Genomic DNA, 22164 nt, shown 5'->3' with positions numbered 1-22164 from the left:
TCTTGGCACCACCTTTAAAGCCCAGCTATGCACCAGGTGTTGTCCTTCATCACATACACACCGTGAGGAGAACCAAAAACAAATTTTTCTAGGATCACGAAGGTGGCATAGTCGACACTTCATTGTAAACACAAGTTAATATTCATAAGCGTACTGCTATTTCAGATCCAAGTCATACTAGTTACCAACTTTAATGTCATCCTATCTAAGGGAGTATTACTCATTCCCTAATGCTCAGTTTGACTGAATACCTTCTCAATGTAGCCAAATATGTTCAATGTGGGATCATCACATACTGGAAAACCTTCAAACATTTGAAAATATTCACTTTTATTTTCAAAGGCAAACAAACAAAAGCAGCAGTTGCATTTCAAGAACTACAAGAATGTGGAAAATTTTAAAAGTATCCACTTTGGCAGGAAGAACAGTAAAGCAGCATGTTATTGAAATGGAGAAAGATTGCAGAATACTGTGGTACAAAGGATTCTGGACATCCTTTTTTCATGAAGCATGAAAAAGTTAGCATGCAGGTGCAACAAATAATTAGGAAGGTAAATTTAAAAATAGTGAAGGCTTGCTTTATTTGTGCAGGACATTAGTGTGACCACACTCTAGAGCACTGTGTACAATTTTGTTCTTCCCACTTTAGAAAGGGTAGAATTGTATTGGATGAAGATAAAACAACATTCACTATGCTGATTCCTGGGATAAAGGGATTCCCTATGAGAAAAGATTAAACACGTTGGATCGTTAATCATCAGTCAGATGAATGAGAGTTGATCTTCTTGAAAGAGGTAAGATTCCAAGAGAACATGGCAGGTCAGATGCTGAGAAGGGAATTTAGATCTGGGCTCACAAAAGTAAGAGATCTTCAAATGAAGACAAAGATCAGAAGGATTTTTTAAAATGTTCATCTTCTTTGGAATTCTCTTCAACAGGGATCTGCAACATTTGTTTATGAATATATTCAGTATTGAGTTGGATAAGTTTTTGAACAACAAGGAAGTCAAAGATTCTGGGGGATCAGGCAGGAAAATGGGAGTCATGGCCACCATTGGATCTATCATGATTTTAGTGAATAGTGGAGCATGTTCGATATACTGAATGGTGTACTCCTGCCCCAGTTGCATGTGATCTCTCAGTCCACACAATTTTTAAAATACTGCTGACCATGTATCCATTGATAACTCCATTTTTACTTCATCAATAACTCTCTTGACCCCTTTGCTGTTCTCAAATGGCTGGACATCCAAATGGTCCAACATTCAGCATTGAACAACCTGAAATTTCCATTAATTAAATATTTGGCAAGTCTGAGACCATTGTCTTTGGTCCCCACTACAAACTCTGTTCCCTCATCGCTAACTTTATCCCTTTCCTGAGCAACTTGTATCGGATTGAACCAGATGGTTTGCAATCTTGGCATCATATCTGTGCATCATAACACCAAGATAACATAATATTTGCAACTCCATTCCTGCCTCAGTTCTTCTGCTATTTGAAACACTTAACCATACCTCTAGATTTGACACTTCTAATGCACCCCTTCCTAATCTTTTACATTCTACCTTCCATAAACCTGAGATCATTCAAACCTTTGCTTCCTATGTACTAACTCACACCAAGTGTCATTCACACGTTAACCATATGTTTGCTGACAAATACTGTCACTGGTGAGATAATCCCATAATTTTAAAATTCTCATCCCAATTTTCAAATCCCTCCAAGACCTGCATCCTGCTTATTCAGATTTCTCTCGAATGTAGAATAGCATTTTGGATTTTGTGTTGGATTCCCCAACATTGATGTGAAATGTAAATTTCAATCCTGCATCAAGAGAAACAACTCAACATTTATTGTTCTGTCCAAGTCAATGTGGAGGCCATAGGGTGCATTTATGTCAAAGCTGGAGGACCAAGAGGAGTCCCTACAGAACTGAAGAAGCTGCAGTCTGCCATGGCAGATAAAGAGGATGGAAGTCTCAATTTATGGTGCTCTTCCAGTTCATTTTAAAGTTTTGAAATTAAAAATGACTACAACTGGTGGATTATGGAAAGCAAACCCCTACACAGGACAGCCTGAGGTTACTATAAAATAGTCCAGAGAAATAGGCCTGAATGAAAGCAGAAATCCAATACACGTTAGACAAAGCAGCTGGAGTTCCCCAGTGGTGTTGGAGTTGAAATTTGATGGTTCAACCAGATTCTGCATCGACTAGAGAAAGATCAATCCAGTAACAAAGGCTTGCTTGGAAGACTGTATTGACACGGTGGGAAATGCCAGATTTCTTATCAAAAGAAATGTGTTAAAGAGATATGCCAAATTCCTTTAAAACCCAGAGTTAAAGACGTATTGGCCCTTGTTACACTAATCTATTCCAATGCTGAATGATATTATTCATCCTAGAAAATACACCAACAACTTTCCAAACACTGATGAACCAAGTGGTAGTCAGTGTTTCTAATGATGGTGATGTACTAGTATACAGTGACACTTGTAATGATGACTCAGAGCAAGTAGGTTTGATTTAGAAATTATTATTAGCTGAAATTAAAATAAATCTTGCAAAAAGTGAATTTGCAAAGGCATGAGTAACCTATCTAGGTCACATAGAAAGGCAAGGACAAATGCTGCAAACAGCAGCACAAGTAAATGCATTAGTGGAATAACCTACCACTAAAACTAAACAGAAAATGATGAGATTTTGAGGGTGTGTGTTTTTGATTGCATGTTTTTACCATATTTCAGCACTATTGCTGCTCCACCAATGAACTGCTCAAAAAAATACCAAGATGATGTGGACAGACATCTTTTGAGAAGGTGAAATCCATTTTGTTCACTGTCTTTTGGCTACACCAAATTTTCACTAAGCTCTTCAAAGTAATGATTGATGCCAGTGATATGGGAATGAGATGGGTTAGGCATAGAGAAGCCTGTAGGATACTTCACTGAATCAACACCAAAAGGTGATACTCCATGGTGGAAAAAGAAACTGGAAAGTGCAACTGGTTCTTGAGCACTTTTCTTTGAGCAGCGGCTGAATCCCAGGACTCTATACTTGTAGTGTCTCCCACCCGTCATCCTTCTCTAACCAAAAAAAGGGACTCTCGTGTGTTGCTAAGGTAAGATGTTTCAATCTATATTTCTTGTGTATCGTGTGATAGATTAAAAGTTTACTATTAGTTGGTTAGTTGAATAAGACCATAGAGAAGTACTATAAATTATTTACCTCATAAATTTGTATAAATTAATTAAGTAAGTAGAGATGGCTGGACAGATGATGTGCTGTAGGTGTTTGATGTGGGAGCTGGCTGATCCCATTGGGAACGGCAATGACCACATCTGCAGCAAGTGTGGGCTGCTGGAAGAACTCCAGATCAGAATTGATGATCTGGAATCTGAGGTTCAAACAATGCAGCACATCCAGGAGGGGAAGCTTTGTTTCAGGTAGATTAAGTAACTCAAACTCAGTTAATGATCAGGGACAACAGGGGGGAACAAAAAAACAAGTAGTTGTTATAGGGAATTCTATAATTAGGAGGACAGATAGTTTTCTTTGTGAGCTGGATCAGGAGTCCCGCATGGTATGTTGCCTGCCAGTGCCAGGGTGCAAGACATATCCGACCAGCTTGAATGGATATTGGAGTGGGAGGGGGAGGATCCACATTGGCACTAACAACATAGGCAAGGCTAGGAAGGAGGACCTGTTTGGGGATTATCAAGCACTACGAAGAAATTGAAGAATAGGTACTCAAGGGTCATAATCTCTGGATTACTGCCTGAGTCACATGCTAATTGGCATTGGGATAAGAAAATTAGAGAAGTAAACAAATGGCTCAGAGATTGGTGTTGGAAAGAGGGATTCAATTTCATGGGACATTGGCATCAGTTTTGGAACCGGAGGGATCTGTACCGATGGGACGCTTTTCCACCTGAACCTATCTGGAACCAGTATTCTGGTGAAAAGGATAAATAGGGTGGTCACTAGGACTTTAAACGTGTGAATCGGGGGCAAGGGAAAGGGAAAGCAACAGGGAGTATGGAGTCAAGTAGAAAGATAAGCAGCAGGTTAGCATGTGTGCAGGGTTAAAGGCAGGCTAGGAATGAAACAAAAAGGAATGATAACTTAGGACATATTACAAGAGATGCTGGAAATCTTGAGGATAAGAAAATTAGCATTAAGGCACTTTATCTAAATGCTCGTAGTATTCGTAACAAAGTAGATGAATTAACGGCACAAATCGTTGTGAATGATTATGATGTGGTAGGCATCACAGAGACATGGTTGCAGGGGGTTCAGGACTGGCAGTTAAACATTCAAGGAAAAGACAGGGAGATGGGCAGATGGGGCAGGGTTGCCTTGTTAGTTAAGAATGAGATTATATCAATGGCACTGAGTGACATAGGGTCAGATGATGAGGAGCCTGTGTGGGTGGAGTTGAGGAACCACAAAGGCAAAAAAAAACCATAATGTGAGTTATGTACAGACCTCCCAGCAGTGGTCAGGACCAGGGATGCAAGATGTACCAGGAAATAGATAAAGCATGTAAGAAAGGCAAGGTCACGGTGATCATGGGGGACTTCAACATGCAGGAGGACTGGATGAATAATGTTGCCGGTGGATCCAAAGAAAGGGAATTCATGGAATGCTTACAGGATGGCTTTTTGGAACAGCTCGAAATGGATCCCACAAGGGAGCAGGCTATTCTGGACTTAGTGCTATGTAATGAGCCAGACTTTATAAAAGATCTTGAAGTAAGAGAACACTTAGGAGGCAGCGATCATAATATGGCAGAGTTCACTCTGCAGTTTGAAAGAGAGAAGCCAAAATCGGATGTAATGGTGTCACAGTTAAATAAAGGTAATTACAAGGGCATGAGAGAGGAACTGACGAAAATCAACTGGAAGCAGACCCCAATGGGGAAGACAGTAGAGCAACAATGGCAGGAGTTTCTGGGTGCAATTGAGAACACAGTACAGAGGTTCATCCCAAAGAAAAGAAAGATTATCCCGGGAGGGGTTAGACAGCCATGACTGACAGGAAGTCAGGAAATGTATCATAAAAAAAGAGAGTGCCTATAAAGTGGCTAAGAACACTGGGAAATCAGAAGATTGCGAAGACTACAAAAACAAACAGGGTATAATAAAGAGAGAAATAAGGAGGGAGAGGATCAAATATGAAGGTAAGGTAGCCATAATATTAGAAATGATAGTAAAAGTTTCTTTCAACACATAAGAAACAAACGAGAGGCAAAAGTAGAAATCAAGCCGCTCCAAATTGATGCAGGAAGGCTCGTGCTGGGAGATAAGGATATAGCTGAAGAACTTAATAACAACTTTGTATCAGTCTTCACAGTGGAAGACATGAGTAATATCCCAATTAAGGAGAGTCAGGGGGCAGAGTTAAGGTTTTAGTCATAACAGAAGAGAAAGTGCTAGAAAAGCTAAGAGGTCTAAAAATTGATAAATCTCCTGGGGATGAGATTTCCAAATTCTTGGAAGTGCAGGGTCGGATTAGAACACATCAGCATGGATTTAGTAAGGGGAGGTCATGCCTGACAAATCTGTTAGAATTCTTTGACCAGGTAACAAGTAGATTAAACCAGGGAAACCCAGTGGGATGTTATCTATCTAGACTTCCAAAAGGCCTTTGATAAGGTGCTTCATGGGAGGTTGCTGAGTAAGGTGAGGGCCCATGGTGTTTTGAGGTGAGCTACTGGCATGGATTGGGGATTGGCTGTCTGGCAGAAGGCAGAGAGCTGTGATAAAGGTTCTTTTTCAGCATGGCAGTGACAAGTGGGGTCCCGCAGGGATCAGTGTTGGGGCCGCAGCTGTTCACTTTATATATTAATGATCTGAATGAAGGGACTGGGGGCATTCTGGCGAAGTTCACTGATGATACAAAGTTAGGCGGACAGGCAGATAGTACTGTGGAGGTGGAGAGGCTGCAGAAAGATTTAGACAGTTTAGGAGAGTGGTCCAGGAAATGGCTGATGAAATTCAACATGAGCAAGTGCAAGGTCTTGCACTTTGGAAAGAATACAGGCATGGACTATTTTTTAAACGGTGAGAAAATTCATAAAACCAAAGTACAAAGAGATCTGGGAGTGCTATTCCAGGATTCTCTAAAGGTTAATTTGCAGGTTGAGTCTGTGATTATGAAAGCAAATGTAATGTTGTCATTTATCTCAAGAGGGATGGTATATAAAAGCAGCTTCTAAGACTTTATAAATCTCTGGTTAGGTCCCATTTAGAATACTCTGTCCAGTTTTGGGCCTCACACCTCAGGAAGGACATACTGGCACTGGAGCGTGTCCAGCAGAGATTCACACGGATGATCCCTGGAAGGTAGGCCTAATATATGATGAAAGGCTGAGGATCTTGATATTATATTCAGTAGAGTTTAGAAAGTTGGGGGGAAATCTAATAGAAACTTACAAGATAATGCATGGCTAAGAAAGAGTGAATGCTAGGCAGTTGTTTCTGTTAGGCAGGGAGACTAGGACCCATGGGCACAGCCTTAAAATTATTAGGGGTCAATTTAGAATGGAAATGAGGAGACATTTCTTCAGCCAGAGAGTGGAAGGCCTGTGAAATTCATTGCCACGGAGCATAGTGGACACCAGAACGTTGAGTGTCTTCAAGGTAGAGATTGATAAATTCTTGATCTCGCAAGGAATTAAGAGCTATGGGGAGAGTGCAGGTAAGTGGAATTTAAACACTCATCAGTCAGGATTAAATGGCAGAGTGGACTTGATGGGCCGAATGGCCTTACTTTCACTCCTGTGACTTATGGTCTTATTTTTAATTGTATGAGCATCACAGCTATAGAGAAACAATATGATAAACAAGTCATAATTCCTTAGCCTTCAGAGAAAATTTCAAATACCAAATTGCCAGACTTTTTTTGATGGAAATTGCTAATTTCTTAGAGATTATTCACATTCGTGGGGATGAATCATGAAACCGCTGATGCTATATCGAGAATGCATCTTTGCCAAAATTACCTAAATGCTCATAAGAAGTGCCAGGCGTCACTATGTATGTTACATGTAAAGAATAAGTGAATAGTGAGCATATGAATGTGAGTATGAACGTATCTTAATTATATTAATATTTCTTTACTGTTCACACTTTACAATGAAACACATTTAATAATGACATTTCATTTTTCCAAATGTGGAGATATTAGAGACATTTCATAACTGATTCTTTTCCAAGGACTTCAAGTCTTGAAGATTTGTGGAAAGTTGAGTTATTTCCAGATTTGTGGAAATGCCTGGTATGGTTTCTTTGGAAGAAGTCTTTGGAAGGTCACTGATGTGACAATATTTTAGCTTTAAGAGGTATATTTTGTCACTCTTTCAATGAAGAAAGGTTGAGACAAAGGAAAACCAACAGTCTGCTCAAGCTAACAAAGTAAACAGCTTGTGCACTCTTTTTTTAATATTGGAACAATAGAAGTAGCCTGATGGGTGGGGCCAAACTTTCACAGAACCAATTTTTTTTTAGTTTTAGTTTTTAGTAGCAGTTTCTGGGGTCTTGAAGCTGGATATGGAAATTGTTGTCCCTCTCTCTGTTGCAGCTAAAACCTGAGGATCTCTTCCTGTTGCTACAATTATATGTGAAACAATCTATTTTACTGAATTTGCCTTTGCCAGGGATTATTTATGGGATGTTACTATATTGAATGAATTAATTAGAAGTAGTTAATACATATATCTATTATTTTGTTAAGCATTTTTACAGAGTTACAATTAAGCCAATTCTTTCTTTTATTTCTATTTTGTCTGTAATTTAATGAGAGTGTACGAATAAAGTATGTTTTGTTTCGAGCCTGGTATTTTGACCAATCAAGTTACATCCAGAACACAACCCTTTACAATTACCTTTAAAATAAGAAGAAACTAGGGTCCAGATTATCTTTTTATTATATTTTCAGGGAGTTTAGTCTGGTCCATAACACTGGGGACATGGGTAATTTGTTTTAAAAACAAAATTTTCTAGAAATCATATACTGCTGCAGAAGCCTGCTGGGACTGAAGAGTGAGAGGGTTTTCATGTCTTGAATGACTTGTTGAACAAACATTACTTGAGGCTGCACGGTGGCTCAGTGGTTAGCATTGCTGCCTCGCAGCATCAGGGACTCATTCCATCCTTAGGCGACTGTCTATGGGGAGTTTGTACATTCGCCCAGTGTCTGCAAAGGTTTCCTCCCACAGTCCAAAAATGTGCAGGCTAGGTGGATTAGTCATAGGAAATGCAGGGATGGGGATGGGTCTTGGTGGCATGCTGTTCAGAGGGTCGGTGTGGACTCGATGTGCCAAATGGCCTGCTTTAAGCTGGGTAGATTTCTGGCACGGTCATGACATGTTAATTGGGCTACTTTTCGATCAAAAATTTTCCTTGAGATTTATAATGACCAATATCACTGTTAAAAGTAACAAATATAATCAATTTTAAATCCATTAATAATGAAATTAGACAAATAAACATATCTTTAGAACTTAAGAGTGGAGTCTTATAGGGTGAGCTATGATGCAATATATGGCAGAAGTGGGCAGCAATGTGGCAAGACCCATTTCAAAACTGGGAACACTTCGGTGTAACTTCTATGCTTTTAGAAATGTTGTGGCAAAATTCTTACTAGGTAGTGGCAAGATGTCAATTGTTAGTTGTCAAGGCTTGGTAAGAACCTTTTTAACACCACAATGTATGTTATTAGTATTCCTCTACCCATCTTACTAAACTGGGTAATTAAGGAATCCAGAACGAGCTCCTGATGGATTCAGCTTATCACATGTTCCAAACAACTTCAGTCTTGGAAACCTAGTGCCAAAACCTCAGGTGATGTTCCATGGGCACTGGCCACATAGATTCCAGGTCCACTGACACTCACATCAACAAGTGCTAGCCTCTGAGAACATTCGTGGCACTTTCCAATCCATTTACAGGAGGTTTCTGCACTTCAGTACTGCACTGGCCGCTATCATTCTAGTGTTGCTGCAGGGACACTGTGCACTCAGGGGCATGCTCCCATCTCATAAACTGGACCAGACTGTATCTCTAATATCTTTGTTGTTATCATGGTACTCACTCAAGCTGACCTGACCCATCCCTGCACATGCATTGCCTGGCCTTGGATTTTATGTTTTGCTCCCTCAGCCAGAGACACCATGCTCATATTGCTGATGTCTTGCTGTTACGTTTATCATAGACACAAAACCAGGAAGCCTGTCATAGTTATCAGCAAGCCTTTGCTCAAGAGCAACCTCTGATATCAGTTTATATCTTGCCTGGTGCGGTCAGAGTCAGGATCCTCCTCATAAGGAGTAAGGAGCTGAATATTGGGCAGAAACCTCTTTGTGCGTTACTTTGGGCTGTTTTCTTCATTGTAATAATGATGCAGGAATAACGGAAGACAAAAGTAGGTGGCACAGCTGTTACTGTTGGTCCAGATGTGGAGGTATCCTGAATGGATGAGCAAACAGCACAGAGTGCATGCAGCATTAGTAATGTCAGGGAGTGGGTGAGGGCAGGTTGGTAAAATGTTGCAGACAATAATGAGAGTAACACGGCATGAGCCATGTAGGAGGTGGATACAATAGCAGATATAGAGTACGTGTGAGCTATCAGAAAGAAGAGACTGGCACTAATGCTGGCAAAAGGAAGCAGGTTAGACCAGAAGGCCATAAGACATAGGAGCAGAAATTAGGCTATTCAGCCAATCAAGTCAATTAGACCATCCCTCATCCTTCTAAATCCATTGAGTATAAACCCAAAATCCTCAAACGTTTCTCATGTTAAGCTTTTCATTCCTGGGACCATTCTTGTGTACCTCCTTTGAACACACTCTACGGTCAGTATATCCTTCCTGAGATATGGGGCCCAAAACTATGCACCATACTCCAAATGTGGAATTGCCTTTTTTCCTGCAGTGTTGGGCATTCTTTCAGATGGCTGAGACTGCTTTAACCGAGTGAAAACCATGGATAATGGCTGGCAAGGTCTGGTGTTGGGGCCTCCATTGCCGTTCCAGGGAGAAGAGGAAGCCCTGCCTGTGTTGAATCACCCCTTTGATCAGGACCTACAGGACCTTGCCTGGAAAGCACTGTGGCAATTTTACCCTGTCTTTCATTTCCAGGGCAAATACTAGCACCTGTGTAGGGCAGCTTTAGACAGCCAGTGCTGCCCAGTTGCGTAATAAGCTTGTAAAGATGGGATGGTGCAAGGGATGCTGATGAATTCCGGGATATCGACTGAGTAGCAAGTTGTCCTGGAAGTTGGACATGAGAGATGCCATAGCGATACTATCTGTAATTAGTAAGGGAAGTTTAGTAAGATATGATGAGAAAACCCACTTGGTTTTGCTGCTAGCAACCGTCCAAAAAAACTTGATACAACTCCGAGTTAGCCCAAATAAAAATAATTCAGGCCTTAATTACTTAATTAGGGGGTTGGTTTGCAATGCAGGGGAATACCACCAGCACAGGTTCAATGCCTGCACTGGTTAAAGTCACCATGAAGGCTCTGATTCTCAACCTTGCCCCTTAACTGAGGTATGATGACTCTCAAATTAAATTTACCACCAGTTGTCTCTATAATTGGAGAGCAGCCCTATTACCCTCTGGTTTTATAGCAACTTTGTCCTAATGGTAATGATATTAAAAAAGTTAACTTTTAAGAAGAGATTTTATAGATACTTCTTTTTACTCATCAATAATAATTTGTCATTGTGACAGCACTGATTGCTAAATCTCACTTTGAAAATATCTGCATGACTCAACATGACAGCGCTAATTAGTTAATATAAAATCAGCCTTTCTTCATATTCTAGGCACCTAGATGAAATGAGAATCATTTTGTGAAGGCTATTAGGATTAGGAACATATTGTTACAGAAGAACTATGCTACATAGCAATGGAAATAAAAACAATCAAGATAATAAATATATCTTTTGTTGAAGAATACTGTCTGCTGTCACCTTGTCAATATATTTCAATATCAAATGCTTTGTTAAAGATCTTTGCTAAATTTTAAAAGTCCACAATCATTGTATAACAATTGTACATAACAGTATCTGGCAAATGATGGACCAGATATATATCTATGAAAGCAATTTGGTTTATTGTATGAGAAAATATGATGCAATCAGATGGCTGACCTTCTCAAGGACAAAACTATATTGCAGATAAGCTGAAGTGCTAAGCATAAAAGTGCCAACATGCACCAGCCTTTTTATCACTTTAAATTTGTTCAATCACACATCTGTTTGCATGACAACAGCTATTGAGATTGAGATTGAGATCTGTTCCAAAAGAGTCAATGGTCTTTTTGTAAAAGCAACACCTTCTTTCTTTAAAATGAATGATACTTGAGAAATCTGTAGCTGAAGATAAAGGAAGGTTTATATATTTCCATGTTGGACAAGGTCAAAAATCCAACACAGTTCAATACAGGCACTATGACTCTATTTCCCATGTTAACACTAAATACATACCTGCTCAAGGGAGATGGAGATAGGTCTGCTGAAGACTATCCATTCTAGAGTTTCACTGCATGGTGGTGTTGTTAGGGAGCCAGAGTATTTGTAATAGCTTCCAAGTGAGGCAGGAAGTAAATTCCCCAATACAAATGGATCCAGAAATGTTTCTTTCTCTGTAAGAGTGAATATTAATGAAGAGTCAATATTCATGAAGAAAGCATCATAACTTGTTTTATTGCAACAAATGAAAAGCAAATGTGGAAATAATTACAGCACAAACTTATACCTTACTTTTGAAAATTATGTTTATATTGTCACCCCTTTATCTTGAGGAAAGCATTGGTGCAATGTTACTTCATTACATCTGTTTAAATTCAAAGCCAGAATCTGAAGGATGAAAGTAGGGGTGAGTGATTTGATAAATATGTTATTACACTACTTCTGTCAATAACATTTTACAGCGAGGGCTTATTTTATGGTTTGTAAACAACCATCATTCAATTTCTAATGTTTTCCGATTTCAAATTGGCAGGTCATACAACACAGACTACCCTGAAGGCAGAATTTCCTGGATCTGTGATCACTGAGATCTGTAAACTTTGATTTATTTATCTCTGGAAAGTAATATAAATCAACCCTCACATGATTAGCTCTGCAACTGTATGAGAACTGGCCTACAGGTAACATCATGCCTGTCGGCCAGTGCAAGTTAGTATCTTGATTTAGGGCAATGTACTGAGGTGCAACAAAGCCTTTTGGAATAAAGTGACCACCAATAACAACTTGTTATCATGTAAAATGTTTTAACATTTGTGGGGTCCTTTACAAAGATCCAATCAAACAAAACTTGCTCCAGGTCAATGGAGGAGACATTAGGAAAGGTGAGCAAAGTAGAGGGGTGAAAAGTATTGGGGAGTGACAAGTTCAAAATTTGGGCCGAGTTAGTTGAGGGTATTGTCAACAATGATGGTGTTAAAGAAATGAGAGCTGAACAAGAGGCAAGATTTAGAGGAATGCAATAATCCCAGAGGATTGATGGGCTGGAGGAAGTTACCGAGATAGCATGAGGTGAGGCAAGGCAAAGGAGGGGTTTGGTGCGGGGGAGAGGTGTTGTCTTTTGAGGAAAGGTTGAACAGACTCGTCTTCTATCTGCTGGAGATTAGAAGATTAAGAAATGACTTAATTGAAACATACAAGATTGGGAAGGCTCTTGACAGGAGAGGATGTTTCCTCTCAAGCAAGAACTTGGAACTAGGGGCAATGTTAAACATCAGCTGTTGTGCATTTGAAAATGATGTGGTGAGACTTGTTTAGATAGTAGTTAGTCCTTGGAACGCTCTTCCTGAAAAGGTGGTAGAAATGGTATTCTTGGATATTTTTGAAGGCAAATGTAGATGATTCTTGTTCCACAAAGGAGTGAAAGGTTATCCAGGGTAAGTGGGAATGCAGATTTGTTGAGTTGCAGAGCAGACTTAAGGAACTGAATGGCTTACTGCTTCTCCTAATTCATAAGAATATCAAACACATTTTTACATTGTACATCAAATGTTTGGCTCAACCCCAATTTTCCTTTATTCCATGTTCAAAACTTAAATGAGTGAGGATTAAACATAGTGAGAAAACACCCTCAAGTTTAAAGTAATACATCTCAAATTTCATTTGTTTGAAGTGAGGCTAGCACATTTCATTTAAAATGTAATCCATGTGTTTAAATTGATTTTTGAACTATATTAATCTTTCTGATCCCACTCATTTCTCTGATATTAAGGGTTCCCTGTAAATAAATCAACAAGCTCCATCCTCAGCGGAGCATTCTTCAATCTCAACTGGACTGTTTCTCAAACATCTGTATAGAAAAGGATTTTTGTATTTTCAAAGAATCTTTCACCCACTGGACGAGTACCCTTAGCCGAAATCACAGTGTTTCCTGCTGCATGACAAAAAGGCTTCAAAGTCCTAGATTGACTAAAGACATGCATATGAAAACAAAAAGATGAGGAAGCAATCACAAAGTTGACAGTCTTCACTTCAGGTAAAACTGGCATGAATATCTCAAACTGAGCAGCAATTTTCAGTTTTATTAAAAGTCGATCTTTAATACAAATGAAAAATTGGGTAGGAAGGGTGTAAAAAATGCCAAATCTTCCTTACCTTGACAACATGAAACCTAAACAATTATAGCTTACAGATTTAATCTGAACTGACAGTCGACACAGAACATTAAATGTTGGTAAGCTCAAATTGACACAGCAATTTATTTGTTTTGTGGCCATTTCCTCTTAAAAGTTAAAATGCCATTTAAGTCAATGATTTAAAAAGGGTACAATTTAACTTTACCAAATCAAATGAGATTAGTAAAGTTATGAGTCCATGATGACAGTTACTGAATCCCTGTATCATTTGAAAAAGATGTCCAGCAAAGAGCTAACTGCTGTCAAGGGCAGAAAGTTCAATTTTCCAACCAAGTGTTGAACAGTAAGATGAGACTTGCACCAGTGAGCAACAAAAGGCCAATTTTTCTCTTTATTCAATCATAGTGGCTCACTGATATAGTTTCCCATCCACTCACTCACCAGACAGAAACTAGACAGCGATAGTTCTTGACATGACAGTTTGCATGGTAACCTGGCAACTCAAACTTGCCACTTCTTCCTTCAGACTTCCATGAGTCACCAACATCTCAAGCCACGCACCACCAGCATGCACCCTGTCTTCTATTCAGCAGGATCTCCAAATCTCTGTCAGCAATGCAGGTGTCAAATATGCTCTGCTTAACATGTCTGATGCTGGACAGTTCAGGCCAGCTGCCAGAACGTAAAGATGGCATCAGTGCCAGGAATTCCAGGAGGTCAAGGCAGTTGCCAGTACTTTCGCCTATGACAATTGGGAGAATATGACAAGCAGGGCACTATGGGGTGTGGTAAATCAGTAATAATTCGAGTTTGGGAAGTCAGTGTGACAGAAGTCGCTACAGCTCATGGAAGGAGACCCTCTTTGAAACTCACAAAATTGACACTTAGCCAATCTTTAAATCAAATTTAGCTGTAAGTTCAGGAATTCAGGTTTGTAATCCCCTGGTGCCAGCCATATCTTAAGCCCAGCAACACAGCATTTCAGATGCTGCAAGCCAGGAGCTACTTTGTATTTTGATATGTTAGGAAACAGAAATGTCTCAGAAAGGGAAATTGGTGTCTTGCTTCCAGAGAGAGACCTTGAGGTGGGGTGGCTGAGAGGATGGCCATCCTTCTTTGATGGGCTATCAGAAGAGTTCAAGACACCAACATAACCAGCCTGGGCACTTACACCAGCTGGGGCAGTACAGGAAAGAGATGAATGATCTTCTGCACTCCATAACGTTTAAGTTCCATCATCTTCTCTTTGCTACCTCACACTCATTCTGACTCTGCAACTGCACTCAAACCTTATTAATAATCATGGGCCACCAACCTCACTACTACATAACACCTCGTCACTTAAAGGCTCTCACCTACATCATTCTCCAAAACTACTAACCCTTCCTGCCATCTAAAATGTTTTGCAATCCTTAGAGGTTGGCAGTCTCCAAATAAATAAGTGAGCACTGGGAAATTCAGACAACAGCCATAAGATGAGATGGCTATGTGTCCCAGTATACAATGCAATTTGGCAGAAGTATATAAGTCAAAGATGTCTCCGAGCTCCAAAGTGAAGTACTGAGGGCTGAAGTGGACTTTGAGTTGGTCTGAGATCAGCCATGATAATACGATGAGGCAGGTGGCTTGCCAATGCTAACTCTGGAAAAGGATTTGGTCTACGGCTTGTTCAAGGGCATGGTAAAATTAAAACAGAGTCCTGGAGAAATAAGTGGCAAGCTGCATCGCCAAGTAACCATTCTGACCTTGAAGTCAGGAATTACCACCGCCGGTTTCTCAGGATTGAGGACCAAATTACGTGCTGCATAGAAATAAGGTATGATTAGCTAATAATTAGATGCAAATGCATGGAAATAAGGTAGACACCACTTTTTTGTGACATTCAGAACTTGCTCTTGAAACCTGAAGGAAAAAAATTGGATACTATTTTTCGATATTGAGAATTAGATTTTTCCGTTCACCACAATTTTTTCATATTTTTCATCATTGCCATTCAAGAGCTGGGAATGTTGTGCTCATCCTTTTACAGGTATAGGATTTCCAGCTTGCCAATTTATACGAGGCCTAGGCTTTGCACTCCAGGCATGAGGTGTGGTCTGTTGACTCTCCAAAAGTTGAAACCTGTTGCAGATTTTTGTTGTAACTGGTTACAAAGGCAAAGTCAGAGTATAAGTAAAATAGAATTTTCTTCATTACTTCAATCATCTTTATTTTTCTTGCTCACATGCTATCTCCATCTATTTGAAAGGGAAAGTGGACTCGTAAAGAATCCCTGGCTAGTAAGCAATCCAAGAATATTGTTCTCTCTATTAATATGAAGTGATTGCCTGCTGCAGAGCAGTGCATGCTACAGCTACAAATTGCCACAAGGAGCCCAATTTTGTTTAATTGGAAGTAACAGGTATATTTCAGTCTTAATTTCCAGTCAGAGCTTTGGAGGTGCTGAAGAAAAGAAATAGGATGTGCTACAAAAGTTCCAAGTCCAATGCTGTATTGATCCAGGTAAAGAACTATTCTTTGCCATCGACAAAATTTGTCCAAATTCAAACTAAATTCCCATTTTCTGGAAAGCTGAATGGAAAATGGAAATCCATAGTCAAAATGGATGTATATGGATTGACTGGGATATTGAAACAATAAGTCCCTAAAATAATTAAAAATCTATTCCATAGTGGACTGGAAGAGTAAAAAATTTATGTAACCTGTCTTCAATACTAAAAAAAATCAACAGTACTGCATGCTAATCTCCATGCTGGTCCACACAACTGATGAAACATACTTTAGCTGATGGAGTAAACACCATCATCAATCATTCATCAATGTGTAGTGTGCTTTCAACTGACAAAGCAGTTTTGCAATGTAAAATAAAGACTTGAAATGAGAGAGAGAACTTATTTCTCCAAAATAAAACAAGAAAATTATTATCTTGTTTTAATCTGTTGAGGTAGTAACTGTATTGCTTCTTTTATTTATACAATGACCCGGTATTCCATTAGGTAAATGTGGCAATTCCTGTAAAATGTAACGTTACACTTCTACATGAGTTCTGATTGCAACTTCATCAATAGCAGTTTATTAGTTGATAATAATTACATTATTACTTTTGATATCGTTATTAGCTTCAAAGGCATTTAAAGCGATGAGAGAAATTAGACATTGTTAAGATGAAGTTTGAAATTGGGAGAGTTTGGTGGGGGAAGAGAAGGTGGGAAGCTTGCCAGAACTTCTAGTAATCAGCAGCTAGTTGACAGTGGGCTTTCTGCCCAAATTAATACTCACGACAAGGAGTCCCAGCCTCCAAGAGCTGCCAAACAAGCTGGCAGCCCCAAAGCCCGGCAGCATACATGGCCTCTCCAACTCCTAGGATGGTGAATCCACCGCAGAAAAGTCAATTATTGTTTGGGGATGCTCTTGTTTGGGGGACTAGGAGAGCAAGTTTGGAAGCATAGACAAGCCAATGGCTTTCAAGGACCACTCCTCTGTCTTGGGTCCAGTCCCTCTAACATGCACAGATTGAGGGATCCCCTGCTAAATGACAGTCTATGCACATTGTTTAATATATCATATACACTGATTTCCATCTCTCCTGCAGGTGAAATATGAGTAGTCCAAGCACGATGAAGGAAAAAGTGAGGACTGCAGATGCTGGAGATCAGAGCTTAAAAAGTGTTGCTGGAAAAGCGCAGCAGGTCAGGCAGCATGAAAGGAGAAGGAGAATCGATGTTTCGGGCTTATGCCCGAAATGTCGATTCTCCTTCTCCTTTCATGCTGCCTGACCTGCTGCGCTTTTCCAGCAACACATTTTCAGGCACAATGAAGCCCTTATGTAATCATTAAAAGCCTCAACTGATAGGTAGGCAGGAAGATGGCTATAAGCCCTCCCACCCAAAACGTAATTCAAGCTAAGGCAGGAAGGTGGTGGGTTCTAGTCCATCAACATATTGCCTAATTAATTTCCCCTCCTGCTCCAGGTTTGTCATCTCCAGCCCAGAGAAATTCAGCTCCCAGTCCTAATTCCATCACAGATTGTTAATGCTGAAAGGACAGGTTTGCTACTTCATTTTTGCACAGCATACAATATTTTCGCTCACTTGACAGTGTAAGTGCATCGAGTCATAACTAGGAGTGTGTTGTGGCAAAGTGGTAATTCCATAACTCTGGGCAAGAAGGTCTGGGTTCACCTGCTCTGAAAGCTTATCATTATATGTTCAAAAATGTTGATTAAAAAAGGTCCTATTTGTTAACACAACCTAAAGACTTCTTTTGCACATGCATGACTAGCATGACTCAAACACACATGTTCATTAAATGTGCCAGTGAATCTATTGTATACGTGAATTTAAATTGCCAGAAGTGGTGTCTAACCATTTGAATGTCACAATGTCGCAAAACCACACTTTCACCCTCAGGTTGTGATGCGATCAAGTTTTAATGCCATAATGTCACCAGAACCACGCATGCTCCCAGTCAGATAATGACATCATTGCATTTTTGTGGCATGATTTAATCACAATGCGCATGCATGGGGTATCTAGAAAATATAATTATTTTATTGTAGCCGACCATACATTCTCTAGACGCATCAAGAGTTGAGCTAAATCCTGTACATGTGTGTGAACACAAGAAACACGTATGTACACTCTAACAGGAATCGTTAAATACTGATCAGAAACAATAGCATGAGTCAGTTCTTTGCTCGCTGGAGTTTTCTAATTCCACTCTGCCAAGTAAACACAATGGACATTTTTTTTGACCATGTCATTGTAGGAGTTCAGTGACATGAAATAATAGCAAATTATAAGAGTGTTTAAGGGAAGGGTTAATCCAAATGAGACAAACCCTTAGGGAATCATCAAAGTGATACATGAAAGCTGCAGAGATGATGGAACAAACTACCAGTGGCATCAACCAAAAACAAATGTGCATAGAAAATACATGATGCCAATTAATGATAAAGCACCTACTCGAGCATCTCAACAATCCTTAGAGACCAACACAGCAGAAGTTATCTGTAAAGACATAACATCTGGTGCTTATTATCTTGAACATTCTTCTCCAACAGTAACAATGTCACATACACAAAACAGAAGGTTTTGAACTGTATGTACAGGCAGTTGGAGCTAAGGGAAATTGCAAATACATTTTGATGCACAATTTTCCATCTGTCTGGAACTTCATTGTGCCAAAATCAATTTGTGGCATTTTCTGTATTCTTTTCTATGTACAAAATCTTTGCATATCTTGTATAGACAAAAGTATGCATTTTTGTGCATATGTTATACGGATCTATATTTATTTATTAAATACAAAACTTTTTGTATTTAGGGATATCAATATCCAACTATTTAAAGTTTTCATTTATCATAACAGTGAAGAATAAATTGTGGAAAAAGGACTCTGAAATAAATAAAATTAAATAATTGAACATGGCTCCACAAGCAGTCTAAAATCACCAAAAAGACATTCATTGAATACAACAAGTACAGTTGTAAGGCAATAATGTATCAAATGCTCAAAGTGCAGAAATCACTCAAATGGCTTTTGGATGTTCTACTAACTAACACATTTCTCAATCAAGATCTCCAAAAATAAGATAACTTGTAACGTATCCCATTTTTGTGTGATTTACCTATGCTCACTTTTGCCCATGAAACAACATTGACTGTAATTGAAAGTAATGGATTTTCTATGAAACACTTTGGGATGTGCTGAGGACTTGAAATGTCCTATCTAGCTATCGCATATTTAACGAAGATTTGAACATGCATTTTCACACAGTTTGTAAATTAGGGAGTTTACCCAAATAGTACTGTGAGCCTTGATCTCCATTTTCATCACGGATAGACATAGCATGTTAACCAAAAAACACACTGTAACTGCACCTGATACTTCATATATTGCCTCTCCTGACACACTCATTCTTATCTGCTTGCCACTCCCTTTTCCGATCCCATGTTCCCTCCTGCTTCCCTCTTCCCTCCCCCTTGCTCTCTCTCCCATTTGCTTTACTCTTCTGAATTTCTTGCTTCCCACTGCTCATTGTCTCACTCACTGTCCCTTTTCACAACAAGGACTTGAGAGTGGCAGGGCAAGAAGAAAGCAGTAAAGGGGATCAGAAAGAAATGTCGTGAGTGCGAGAGAGGGTCAGCATGCGGGAGGGAGATGGTCAAGAGGTGGTAACGGGAGGGAGAAGGGAATCAGTAAATACATTGAGCAGCAGAAGTAAATGAGTGGGTCAGAAGATGAATGTGATGTCAAGGAGAAATGAGGTAGCCAACAAGCAGGTGACAGACAGGAAGTTAAGAATAAAGGGGAATAAGTGCTTAGAGCAGAAAATAGAAAATTGATTTTTAGGTCAGTTAGATTCAAGACAAGAAATAGGTTTTTAATGAAAATTTACAGGTCAGGATTGTAAGCAATTATATACGTACTTATAGGAAAGGGATCTTGCTTTCCACATTGAAGTTTTAGGAACATATTGGCCTGAATCTTCCAACCTGGATCCAAATCCATTTTTGATGCAGACCAGTCTAAGACTTGCCCGCTTACCTAGTCAAAGCAGTGTAGTCCAGTCCAATAACCCATGCAAACAGCAGCAGAAAGGATTGGCACTGAAAACAAACACCCACTTGCAGCAGTAGATACGGTATTTTGCAGTTAAGAGGCCTAAAGCTACTTTGACAGTTTCTGAGATAAGATCCGTGTGAGGTAAGTGAGGGGGTACAGTCAGGTTGGTGTCAGAGAGGGTGCCACATGTGTGAGAGGTAGGGTACCAGGTAGGTGGGGGATGGAATACCAGTTGGAAAAGGGTAGAGTATAAAAGCAAGGTCTGGAGACAGGAGAATATATCGGGGCCCAATAACCAGGGATTGCTGCTCCAGAGAGAGTCTGCTGTGCTTGGATTTGGGGTCAGCGTTACTGTGTTCAGGTCATGGGAAGAGTTTGTGTGCTTGGATTAGGTCTGTGCTCATGTTGGTAGGTGGGCCTGCTGAGCAGGAGGCAGGGGTGAAGTCCTGAAGCATTACGGCTGGTGTTTTCTGTTCCTGACCTGGCTAGCAGTGGTCAGACAGGGTCTCAGACAAGTGAGTCAGGGCTTAGAATAAATCAGGGGATTGGGAATTGTTTGAGGACAGGCAAAAAATGGCGAGGATCAGTGGAGGGTTGAGTTGAGTCAGGGAGAATTGGGGGAGGCGAAGGTCAGGGTTACATTAGGGAATTGGGGGTTTGCAGGGGGATTATTGTTTGGGACTCTGAGTATTGTTCTGTGGGGGGGGAGTTCAGGGGTCAGGTTGGGTCTGGTGTCTGGGGAGAGTCAGCTAGGAAGGATTTCATGCAGATTTTAATCCTTCTAAGCGTTCCTGGGTAATTATGAATTCTCTGAAGTCTTAAAATTAAAGACTTCTTCATGAGATTTCAGAAACTGGAAGTTTCAATTTCTAGGGCAATTCCCACAGAGTCAGCTGCACTGGGACTTCATATGGTCTCAATATGCAATCTCAGTCCATACTGCTTCAATGGTCATCTTCCTATTAGAAGATCTAGACCATTAAGAATGATAAATGAGAGATAACTGTATAAACACGTGTATTTTTAACAAACTCTCAACATTATGCTATGACTGTTAACCTTCAACGTACCCTCTTTGCCTGTTATAACAATGTTTTGGGAACATGTAAATTGCATCACAATGACACAGTGTTATATATTATGTCTCAGATACAAAAATCATAAATAATTTCAGCTGTATCAGAGTTAATAGTATCCTAAACTGTTTCAATATTGTTTTTCTGCCACGCTGGCACCAAGGGCTATGACTCACAGTCAGAGTAAACCGGCCTGATTTGCTTAGCTGGAACCTCTTATTGAGGGAAAATGCCAAATGACAATAAGCCCAACAGAGGCAGTTTCAGACAATATTATTCAATGCAGGAGTTACAATGTGCACTCTTGCTTACCCATGGAAGCATTACTTGTGTTCAGAACTGTCTCTAATACTTTTGCATAAAATTAACATACAATATGCTTCACCAGTACAAAGTGATGAAAACATATAGAAAATTAAAGTACTATGGATGTTGCAAAAATAATTAAAAACAGAAAATTGGTAATTCTACCAAGTGGTGCTAGCAGTGCCTATGAAGGGAGAAATAGAGTTAACATTTAAGTTTAGTGATCATTCAACAGAATTGGAATAAATTAGAAATGTTCGGCATGTTCCACATCTGATCTCCACTTTTTTACTTGCTCAAAACTGATGACAATTTGAACTTTACTCAGCTCTGATCAAATGTCCCAGGCTAGAAAGGCTGGATTTTTATGGAGTTGGGGAGACTCCATGGAGGTGTGAGGTTTGACTCTGTGCTTTCAGGATGCTGGACATGGGGATTGGGATGGGGACCTAGCCTGGCACCAGAGTCATGAAGGGTCATGGAAGTGGGTCATGGGCATGGTGTACCATAAGTGGGCATAAGGCATATATGATAGGTGAATCTATGTGATGGATGAAGGTTAGAGGGTCTTATTTTTATCAGTATGTTTTGGAAAAAT

General features: G+C 39.8%; 1 protein-coding gene across 3 annotated transcripts in view; it reads right to left on the bottom strand.

Moving 5' to 3' along the window:
- The window catches only part of ca16b (carbonic anhydrase XVI b), a 720903-nt gene that overhangs the window by 227048 nt on the left and 471691 nt on the right, over window positions 1-22164 (bottom strand). For all 3 annotated transcript variants that reach the window (XM_087994366.1, XM_087994367.1, XM_087994368.1), the window contains one exon: window positions 11501-11658. In XM_087994366.1, coding sequence (XP_087850492.1) covers window positions 11501-11658 — 158 coding nt within the window. The remainder of the gene's footprint in view (window positions 1-11500; window positions 11659-22164) is intronic.

The sequence above is a fragment of the Chiloscyllium plagiosum genome, unplaced genomic scaffold, assembly GCF_037043375.1.
Source record: "Chiloscyllium plagiosum isolate Xiang-an unplaced genomic scaffold, Cpla_swu_hap1 HiC_scaffold_14, whole genome shotgun sequence".
Classification (NCBI taxonomy): Eukaryota; Metazoa; Chordata; class Chondrichthyes; order Orectolobiformes; family Hemiscylliidae; genus Chiloscyllium; species Chiloscyllium plagiosum.
The sequence above is the reverse complement of the archived record's forward strand: the minus strand, read 5'-3'. Positions and strand labels throughout refer to the sequence as shown.